At 36.7% G+C, this 10,437-nt stretch overlaps 1 protein-coding gene across 2 annotated transcripts in view; it reads left to right on the top strand.

The window, feature by feature from the left end:
• Positions 1–10,437, top strand: part of ctdspl2b (CTD (carboxy-terminal domain, RNA polymerase II, polypeptide A) small phosphatase like 2b) — a 31,129-nt gene that overhangs the window by 6,753 nt on the left and 13,939 nt on the right. For both annotated transcript variants that reach the window (XM_016463538.1, XM_016463537.1), the window contains exon 2: positions 7,235–7,419. In XM_016463538.1, coding sequence (XP_016319024.1) covers positions 7,258–7,419 — 162 coding nt within the window. In that variant the 5' untranslated portion in view covers positions 7,235–7,257. The remainder of the gene's footprint in view (positions 1–7,234; positions 7,420–10,437) is intronic.

Below are 10,437 nucleotides of genomic sequence, written 5' to 3'. Positions count from 1 at the left end.
CCCCATTTGTCATGAGCTGAACTCAAAGATCTAATCTTTTTCTATGTACACAAAAGGCCTATTTCTCTCAAGTATTGTTTACAAATCTGTCTAAATCTGTGTTAGTGAGCACTTCTCCTTTGCCGAGATAATCCATCCACCTCACAGGTGTGGCATATCAAGATGCTGATTAGACAGCATGATTATTGCACTGGTGTTCCTTAGGCTAGCCACAATAAAAGGCCACTCTAAAATGTGCAGTTTTATCACACAGCACAATGCCACAGATGTCGCAAGTTTTGAGGGAGCGTGCAACTGGCATGCTGACTGCAGGAATGTCCACCAGAGCTGTTGCCCGTGAATTGAATGTTCATTTCTCTACCATAAGCCGTCTCCAAAGGCGTTTCAGAGAATTTGGCAGTACATCCAACCGGCCTCACAACCGCAGACCACGTGTAACCACACCAGCCCAGGACCTCCACATCCAGCATCTTCATATACATATATATATACATACATACATACACACACACACACACACACACAGCCGAAGCTCCTGAATTAAAGAATGGAACTCTCCCCGAGTCCGTAGAATAGGGTGAACCCACAGCCTTCTCCTTTTCAAACGCTTTCGATGCCGTCACAAAAGACACGGTACAAGCACATCGGAATCCATGTTGTGATAACTGAGGCAGTTTCACTCAATCTCATGTTAATCTTGAGTACCTATAGAGTAGTACTGCATCCTTCATATCTCCAAAAAGTCTTTAGTTTTATTATATTTATAAAAGAAAGATACAGCTTTATGATTCTCTCCGGAAAAAGCCGAGCTCCTGGAGGCGTGCTGTGGGTGGAGCTAAAGAGTGACGAACACTTGGGCGCCAAATGCCAACCTGTTTTTATACAGTCTATGATGCCAACAAAAAAGACATTTGATGCTGTTTCACTTACCGTCTGCAGTTCTGAATCATGACTGGGATCTTTTATAGCTGGGACCGCTCCATCTTTCAGTATCAAACGATGTGCAAATCCAGCGTCAAACTGGGCCTTGTTTATAAAATGTTCGTCAACAAACACACTTGTGAAACTCCGTTGCTGCCCCGGAAAAACAAACTGTATCCACTGTTTACATAACGCTGGGTTCTTTAGGAAGCTAAACAAAGTTATCTTTCCTTTACAACCAAAAACATACTTCTTTGGATTGGAGACATTCTTCCCGAGCAAGTCCCGTGCAGCGCTGCCGCCGGATGAAGCAAGTTGATGGGCCCGCTCTCGCTCTGGTCGATGTGTGTGCTGGCGTGCTCCACGATCGAAAAAAACTCTCCGAAACTTGTACGAACCCGGAAGTAAGATTTTTGGCACAGAAATACTCTGTCATACGTCCAAATTGTTTTTTGAAAACTTTTTCCATGCTTGGCACGAGAATCCAACTCTTTAACAGTGTAAACAACTCTGAATGCATGAAACAGAATTGTACCCCCCTTTAAGATGTTTAGACAAATTTACAGGTCAGAGAGAGATCACTATTTATAAGGTACACAGCGCAGTGTTATTGTGAACTAAAACTACTGAAATTGTTTTCATTAAAATAATGCTGACAAAATATGAATATTACATGAAAGACTAAAACTAAAGTACTAAAATTAGAACTGAATGCAATAATGTTTCTGATATATTTTAAAACAAATTAATGAAATTACAAAAATACATGAAATGATTCAAATGAAAATAAAATTTTAAAATGTATTTTTATAAGTACTTTAACAGTGCATAAATAATACTACAATAACTGCAGTGCAAAACAAAACTTCAAGTTCAAACATGCTTGTATATGCTGGGAACGCAACGTGCGCCATTTCATCAGATTTGTAAGGTAAATCATTTATAAATTTACGCAAACAGGAGAATACATCGCGGTTTCAAGATAAAAGCTCAAACCCTCACTCTGAGTTTACACGTTTTGATGTCCACATATTCTTTTAATTACAGTGGCTATAGCATTTCTGTCCTAAAGAAATGGCCAAATATTAAAGATTAAGTGGACATTTGAATTAAATGATGCTTGGTCAATATTGAACAAGGATTAGATCGCACAGCAATGTGTAAAAACAATCGTCAGTCCGTTGGTGCCCTCTGCAGGCCTTTGTTGTAATGCGTAATGCACATTAGCTCTATTGTTTATAATACATTGTATTTGAACAGTTTTGTTCAATAAAACCATATGATTTCTTGCTTTTGGTACTTTATTTGAACGAATTAATTATTGCCTCATTGCTATTATATATGTATTTTAAGTAATTTTAGTCTATTGTTCAATTACATCTATTTTTATTACCACGAAATTAATTATAATTATAGGTCCCTATGAAATCTGTTTTATTTCCAAATTCAGTTTTTTTTTTTCCATTTTCATTTTTCTATACTGTTTTAATGGTTAAATTTAAATTGTATTAATCAAAAAGTCTGTCTAATTAATTGAGTTTTACAGTTTTATCTTTACCAAATTCTGTTTTCCATTATTTTCTGGATTCCATTTTAATGGTTCCATTCCATTTTAAAATCAAAGCATCTCCAATTAATTGATTTTTATTAAAAAATAAATAAAAATTCAGAAATACTGCACATTTACATTTTTCTCCTAAATAAATTCTGGTAAATAACATTCCTGGTAAATACTCCTTTAAAAAGTGTTTTTTGATTGTAATTTTATTATTAGTAGACTAGAACCCGTGGATATGTAGTCATTCTTGTTTTTTGATTGTAATTTTATTATTAGTAGACTAGAACACGTGGATATGTTGTCATTCTTACACTATAATACTGAACTTTGATTTCAGTGATTTGGGCCATGAGATGGACACTTGCTTCTTGCACTCTATGTTGCACTTTACTTTTGCTTTAAAAACAGGATTTAATAGAAATTTGGATTTCATTTGGTTTAATAAAATATTCTTAAGTAAAATTGTAGATTTTTTGTGGGAAATTAATCGGTTAGATTAATCAATAAATTAGTCGATAGATTAATCGAAATAAAAATAGTCGTTAGTGGCAGCCCTAATTGGTATTGTCTGTGAAGCCTTTTTGTGGTGTTCTTTGACATGTTATGCTAAATAACGAATCCATGTTCATCAGTTACACTTTCAGGTTTACAATGCACTTAAAGTGTGAAGTTCTAGATTCCTCAGAGAGATGATAGTCATTTTAATATATGTCATAGTCAAACTGAGCAAACACAAAAAAAAAGCCTTAGGGAGATCAGTTCTTGGAAATGTGTCAGCAGCCTTGGATTTGCTGTCGGTCTGTCAGGGCATGTTTTTGTTTCAAACCAACTTTGTATATATTTTTTTAATTAATTTATGAATTTATGTATTTTTTGCTGTCAGAAAGAATTGACTTTCAGAAACCTTGTGATGGAAGAGGTCAGAGGGGTCACAGTAGCAATGGTTGCAAATTAATCTTCATTTAATTTTGATGGATTAAATGTATGTTTTATTTCCTGCTGTTAGGGTGTTTAATGTCTGCTGATGTTATTTAAACCAGAAATTTGGCTTCATTGATTCTTACTGTGCTGTTGAAGACTGTTGAATATCACTGTGCCTCTGTTCTTCTAGAACAGTGATGGGCAAACTTGGCCCTTCCAGGCCATTTCCTGCAGAGATTTGATCCAACCCTGATAAACCTCTCCTGCCTGTAGCCTTCTAGTAGTCTTGAAGACAATGATTAGCTGGTTCAGGTGTGTTTGATTAGGGTTGGAGCTAAACTCTGAAGGAAATTGGCCTGGAAGGGCCAAGTTTGCCCACCCCTGTTCTAGAAGAAAGGCTTCAGCTTCTCAGTGTTGTGAGGTAGCTGTCTTGGCATGATGTCTGTTCGAGGCAGTGGATGAGTCACCATTTGTGGTTAAGGAAAAAGCTGAGATGTATTACCATCTGTACCCTTTCTCTCTCTACTTTTCGCCATTCCTCTCCTCTCCTATCTCTTTAACGTGATCTCGTGATAATTCATATGTATTTTACGTAAAATGTGGTTCTATAAAACGTACTTATTACGTATTCATAATGAAGTGTCATTTAAGCACATTGCAACATCTAGACTTGTCTGCGTTCAGCTAAGTAACACAAATTCAAAAATCAAATAAAACAAACCAATAAAACATTTCATTCATAGGGATGAACACAGAAACTAGCCTCATTTTGTAGCCTCTTATTAAATGGATGTCAACTTATATATAGTCTCTTAAGGCTGGAATACACTACACAATCTTTGAGTTGACAGAATCTATAGAAAATAAATTAACTTAAAGTGACAACCATCACTTAATATTAAAAGTCTGTTTATGAAGTATTTACATGGACGTTAAATGTGGAAGAGCTTAATCAGAATCAGAAAGAGCTTTATTGCCAGGTATGCTTGCACATACAAGGAATTTGTTAGTAACAATGGTCCAGTATATTACTGTCTCTGGTGGGACATGTAACATGCTGTCTGTATTTTGGCAGTTCACGGGAAAGCACACTGAGCTTAATTGGAGCAGCAACAATGTTTTAATAAATTTCATGTCATATTTATTAAAATGACAAGATTTTGCAAAATAAATAATCTAGGTCATATTGTTAATAATAGTTGTTCATATTAAAATATGTATGAAATTATACTTTTTCTTATTGATGTCACACTGAAGCTGTGTGATTTTCATAGTAGTGTACCCTTTAAGCTCACCTTTAAATATGAAATCTTTAAAAAATACAGCCGTATAAAACCACAGATCAGCAATAAACTGTCAATTTATAATATTATGGATTTAATAGTACAAGCCAGTAAAGCCTGTGAAGTAATATATTAGCGTAGCACACAATCTTATACAGCTAGTCAGCTAACTGTGTTCTGTAGCATCTGCGCTGTGTTGCTAAAACTATCTTTTGGATCTAACTGTAATTATTTCCCACATCCAAGTTCCAGGTTATAATCTGCAAAAGTCTAAACATTAATCTCTTAATTTTACAGTAAGTAGTGAAATTTACCCAAAATAAAGGCTTAAATATCTACAAAAATGCACATTTAAGGAGCTACTCTTTTGGTGAAAGTTTTCAGACAGCTTTCAAAATGGCCGCCGGACAGTGTGAATGAATGAATGATGCATTTATATCAGGGAGACCCATATCTCAGCGTGCAATGATCTAATTGACTTGAAATTACAGGAGGTATGTAGGAACAAACACATCAATTGGTTAAGACATCAAGTATGATAATACATTATTTTTTCTTTTTATAATCTGAGCTCAAATATGGAAGTGTGCTTAATGGGTACGTGAGTTTAATAGGTACGTTTACCCTAAATGATTGTAATTGCATTTATCTGTCTGTCATGTTTTTCTTTAACGGTATACTGTACAGAAATAGTTATGTTTCGGTTTAGAGGTGGGAGTGGGATTAGCGACTATAAAAATATTTTTAATGCTATATTGTTGCTAAAATGGTTATTTTCCTGCATATTTTGGTCAATTGCGTTTTATATCCTTTTATATTCGCTATAAAATGGGTAGGTTAAGGTTTGGAGGTAAGTTAAGGGGTCTTAAAATCTAAATCGCTTATTTGTTAAAATGATAAAAATGCATATTCGCTATAAAATGGGTAGGTTAAGGTTTGGAGGTAGGTTAAGGGGTCTAAAATTCTAAATCGCTTATTGATAAAGTGATAAAAATGCATTGATACGAATATCAATGATATAAAATAAGATTTTTTTTTTTTAGCTAAAAATACGTAGCGACTTATACGTTTTAAACGTTGAAATACATCTAAATTGTATGTTTTACCATCAATAAAAACGTACAAAAATGTACATTTTATGCTTGTAAATGTTACGTATTAATACCTACGTATAAACAATGAGACCAGGCTGGTCTCTTACATGCTTCCATGCTTGCAGACAGTATGTCTTGTCGTCGTCCTCGCTGCTTCTCTCTGTCTAACTCCTGCACACTGCAGCCGTCACAGGAGGAGCTTTGTTTCTCTCTCCTAAAATGTAAAACTCATTTTCTGTAGATGGTTAGTTCTTATGTTCAGTGCAATTTGGGTTCTCTGTGTATTTGTGTATCAGTGGATCCTGCGTGTAATTACAAAGGCATCTGGGAGGACGTAGGAAATCTACTCCAGTGTTAGATCTACAAAGATTTTTCCAGCTCCTTGGAAATCTCTTGATACCCTGGAAAAGTGTTTCTTCCTTTTATTGTACATTGTACATTTTTTTTCTATATCATTGTAGTTAGATTTTTCATGGCTAGTATTGGTAAGGTACAGTCAGAGCTGGCGTAACTCATGACGGGTCACTAATGCTAGAGCACATTTGTGGTCTATTGTTACATAAGCATGCTTTGAGGAGGGGTGACACACGACCAAGTAATGTAGTTCATTTCAGGATCCCCCCCCCAAATGTGCAGGGTTGCCTTTAAAGAAGAGAAGGACATTTCCTCGACATCAGGAAAACATTAGCTGTTTTTTTCCCCCTGTCCTTTTTTCATTTCTCTCTCTTTTTTTCCCCTTTTTCTTTCTTTTTTTTGTGTTTAGCAAGAAACTGCTGCTTGCTGTTGATCTGTGATCACCTTTCTTTCTCTTTGCTTGAGCTACAGATAAATAAGACTGAAAAAGACTTTTTGCCAATAATGAAAATGTACTCACCTTTGTGTCAGTACACACCTGTTTCTGTGACTTTTTTTTTTTCTTGTTTGTTTTTATTTATTTTTTTAATGTCCATGAAAGTCCCTGAATTTCAACAGGTTCCAGTGTAGTTTTGGACACCACTGACTTTCATTAAAAGGACAAAAATAGTTGCACTGCAAACACTTCAAAGTATCTTCTTTTGTGTACAGCAGAAGCAAGAAAGTTCATCCAAAAGTGTGCCCATTTAGGGTTCTTCTGTATGTGGGAAATGATAACGCACTTGTAGTTGAGAGTGCTTTGCTGTGGAGGTGCTTCAACTGAATGATGAACCATGTTGGAGGATATGTTGCCTGAATACATCCAGATGTCTGTGGCTAGAGCTCTTGGCTGAAGTGTTGCACTTTTAAAAACTGAGTTAAGCACCATAATTAATTCAAAACCATTAAAAGTGTGATTTATTTACCTGTGTGTGAGAACCAGCGAGTGGAGTTGGACTTCTCAAGGTCGTTGTTAAATGGAGTGATTTCCTCCTGTGTTACTCTTTTTCTCTTTCTATACCTTGTGTATGAGCTTCTCTGTCTTGTCTTCTTTCTCTCCTCAGTCTTACATGTGACTCTTAACAAAATGAAGCTGAGAATGCGCAAGGCTTCTCAGCAGCCAAACCTCGCCCGCAGTCCCAGCCCGGCCCGGACCAAGCGGAAGCACTCCGAGATGGAGGAGTGCTCAGGTGATAGCAAGGGCCTTCTGTCCAGCATCAAGAAGTTCATCCATGGAAGTTCCATAAAGGTGAGCCTCTCGCAGCCTCTCTCTTTATTTTATTATGAGTTCATTGAGCGTGGCAGATCCAGACCATTACAGCTGTTTTCTTGGTTTTGATTATCGTAGCCCAGAATGTTCTAGAATAGAATGCAAGCAAGACCTGGTATCATATTCCCCCAGAAATGCATGGTGGAATGCCGCTGCTTGTCTGAGGAGCTCAGTCCTGTTCTAATTTTAGCTGTGGTTCCACAGCGCTCGCATAATGACAGTGGGTAGGGTTGGCTTTAACAGGCATGCTGTCTGCTGCGGGAGAATCAGGACTTCACATATTATGTCCAGTAAAGGTATTAGGTTCTCTTGTTCGGGTTCTATATCACCGCTATTTGACTTAGGGCAGGGATTCTCAACATTTTTGACATTAAAGGCTGAAATACACTACACAACTTTTGCCCGGATTTTTGCCCCAAATTGACAGTTTCGACAAGTTAACGCTAGCTGCCAAAAGGCAGAGCCAGTCTGCAGATTTTAGTTTACAGATTTCCTAGAAAATCGCATTGGTGTATGATGGCACAGATTTTTTTTGTTTGTTTGTTTTTAGCTTTAGACTAGGGTTGGGTATTGAATTTTATCAATTCTGATTCTGCTTATTACGATTCTTTTTGATTCCAATGTGATTAAAAAATGAAATTAAACTTTTAGATGTCAAGAATGTCAAAGGTAGGGCTGGGTATCGAGTTTGATACTTTTTAGGCACCGACCGAAATGCCTCGATACCATCGAGTATTGAAAAACGTCTCGTCGTTCGGTACCAAATTTCGATACCTAAGGGGTTAATCTCATCAGCGTCAGTGAGCCAATAAACCTGCAGCACTAGCCGGTATGTTCGACTAGATTGCATTTTTAAATTTGTTTTATTTATGTATCGTTTTCAAATTTGCAATAAAATTTAGTTTCGTTTTTATTAGTTTTGTTAATAATTTTGTTAGTTTTAGTTTAGTTTTTATTTTTATTTTATTTTTTTAATTTAGTCCCGATGTCCTCTACCGAGGACATAGCATAACTTATGAATGAAATATCATTTAAAAAAAAAAAAATGTACATTTTTTTTTTATGCTCTAAACCAGCGGTTCCCAAACTGGGGTGCGCGCACCCTTAGGGGTGCACAGACCGACTAGCAGGGGTGCGCGAGAGAATGCTTTTGATGATCTGTGTGCATTTTCTGAAGGGGCAAGTGTGGTGTCGTCTGCTGCTCATCTTAGGAACCACACTCAGTCTTGGGTTTTGATGCCAGGAGATAGGCAGTTGAGACTCACGTGAGACAATCTCATGGAGAAATCGAAACAAATTAACACAACTGCACACAGAAGAAACATACTGCGGTAAAAAAATGTAGTTTTTATATTTATTACATAAAGCTTAGCCTAATTAATTAACATGACACGACTAAGAGAGTGCAGTTTCCGCGAAAATCAGTACGATTGTAAATTCGACATTGATTTTAAACAAGACTTCAAACGAGTAGTTAATATTAAGTGACTTAGGGCATACATTTTAGTACAATAATGTCAATGTGACTGTTTTTGCTCGATTTGTTTAACGAAAATAGTTCCAAACAAACTTAGCAGCAGAACTGTCGCGCATCTCTGAGCAACACACAGCGTCAGCGGTGTTTCGTTAGGCTACTGAATTATTCGCATTTTTGAATTAATAATTTGAGTCAATGATTCAGTGGTCCATTCATAAAGACAAGCGCTTGCTTCATTCTTGAATGAATCAGCCGTCTGAATGAATCGTTTGAATGCCTCAATGACTCACTCATTAAGACAGTCAACTTGCTGCCACCTTCTGGCGGGTTACTTTGAAATTTAAAAGTAACTTTTTTTGTATTTTTTACAACTTTTCATATTTGTAAATAAAAAAACCTGATGTAAAACACCAAGCTCACAGCATTATTTATGCTGTTGTAATTTTGCAGTGTTAATGCATTCATGCTACATTTCAGCTTCATTAAATTGTCTGTGTAAATCACAGTCTATGGTGTAAATGCATCTAAATGCCACTTCAGCAGCTTCTGTTTCTCCAATCCAGCAACAAAATTGTGGCCAGTGAAAATGCTGAGTGGCTAGTCATTTTGGAAAACCACTAGCCACAGTGGTTGGTGAGCAAGAGTTAATGTCAAGCCCTGTATACAGTGAATACTTGTATTTATACAAGTTTAACCGGAGTACAGTGGTGGGGGTGCTTGACATGTGTCAAACATTAGAAAGGGGTGCACGCTGCAAAACGTTTGGGAACCACTGCTCTAAACAATGTAAAGACATGAAAAAAACTTTTCTCGGGTCTTAAGAGGTAAAGTTTTATTTTTAATGCTTCTGTAAAGGACTAACGGCCACACACTGTAGCGTTTAAGGAGCGACAATGGCATTTAACATTAAAGGCATATTTAAATAGGTTATTTTCTTGTATGAAGAATTATAAGCATGTAGTTTATGCACATTTGTTCAAAACAGCCTGGCGGACTGTTCACAAGATGTGGGCAAAGGTTTTTATTGTTTACAGTAAGGATGCGCGTTCTTTGTTCCGTTGCGCTGCTTGTCTATTTTTCTTCAAAGCACCAACTTAAAATGCCTATTTTGGTTTGATTGCTTGTGTTACATGAGAAAATAAATAATTTTGCCTTACTGATGCAGTAGCCTATTTAATGCGGGCGCAGTTCAGGTGTCTTTGTCAAACGGGTCGGGTACAGAAATAAATTGGTGCTGGCTGCTGTCGGATAACGGGTCAGGTGTTCTGTTGTGTACTGCGGATGCAGGTTTACCTAACAGGACCCGTGCAGGACTCTGCTATAAACTGCTTTGCGTCTCTGCGTCAGATAACCTCACATGTATGATGCGCCCTTTACAGGTATTTCCCTAAACCGACACATAGCTCATATATTTTTCCACCACAGGGTGAGAACGTAATGATTACAAAAACGATTATTTATTTTTGATAATTATTATTTTATTTCAGTTAGTTTTGCAATAACTGTTGTTAGTTCTGTTT

The sequence above is a fragment of the Sinocyclocheilus anshuiensis genome, unplaced genomic scaffold, assembly GCF_001515605.1.
Source record: "Sinocyclocheilus anshuiensis isolate Anshui unplaced genomic scaffold, SAMN03320099.WGS_v1.1 scaffold816, whole genome shotgun sequence".
NCBI lineage: Eukaryota > Metazoa > Chordata > Actinopteri > Cypriniformes > Cyprinidae > Sinocyclocheilus > Sinocyclocheilus anshuiensis.
The sequence above is the reverse complement of the archived record's forward strand: the minus strand, read 5'-3'. Positions and strand labels throughout refer to the sequence as shown.